The 599-nt window shown below is 60.9% G+C and overlaps 1 protein-coding gene across 1 annotated transcript in view; it reads left to right on the top strand.

Annotated features, from left to right (window-relative positions):
* LOC103774460 (electroneutral sodium bicarbonate exchanger 1-like) overlaps positions 1–599 on the top strand; it is a 5,264-nt gene that overhangs the window by 3,084 nt on the left and 1,581 nt on the right. Inside the window, exons 10-11 of the mRNA XM_008941866.1 lie at positions 3–148; positions 328–419. Of these exons, the coding sequence (XP_008940114.1) occupies positions 3–148; positions 328–419 (238 nt within the window). The remainder of the gene's footprint in view (positions 1–2; positions 149–327; positions 420–599) is intronic.

Below are 599 nucleotides of genomic sequence, written 5' to 3'. Positions count from 1 at the left end.
GTTTTTCCATGAGGTTGCCTGCAAAGCCAGGAAGCAGGCTGACCTCGTGGCCGGGATGGACAGGTTCCTGGAGCAGGTCAGGGTCTTGCCACCAGGACAGTGGGATCCCTCCATCCGGATCGAGCCCCCGGAAAACGTCCCTGCGCAGGTGGGTGCTGCGGTGGAGGGAGGCACGAGGGGGGTGGGCAGGACGGCAGCAGGGCTGGGGAAGCTGCTCAGGGGCCCAGACATACGAGGTCCCAGTCTGACCAGTCCCCTACCCTGAGCAGCAGCAAAACACACCCGTGGCCACAAAGACATCGCTTGGTCTCCATTCCGTTTTCACAGGGCAGCAGGCAGGTGCCGGGGGCTCTCAGTGACAGTGCTGCTCAGAGCCAGCCGGAGAAACACAGCGGTCCTGAACTGGAGCGGACGGGAAGGTGGGAGCTTCAGTAGTTGGGTGATTTGTTGGGGGTTTTTGGTCTCTTTTTTTCTTTTTGTCCTTCCAATGTCAGCATGCTCCTTCCCTTGGGGCAGGTTTTGGGGGTTGGTTGGTTCAGTGACGGGGCTCCACTTTAGCAGCTTGGTCCCCTAGGCTGGGCAGGGGGGTGAGCTGGGGT

This window comes from Merops nubicus, unplaced genomic scaffold (assembly GCF_000691845.1).
Source record: "Merops nubicus isolate BGI_N331 unplaced genomic scaffold, ASM69184v1 scaffold25186, whole genome shotgun sequence".
NCBI lineage: Eukaryota > Metazoa > Chordata > Aves > Coraciiformes > Meropidae > Merops > Merops nubicus.
The sequence above is the reverse complement of the archived record's forward strand: the minus strand, read 5'-3'. Positions and strand labels throughout refer to the sequence as shown.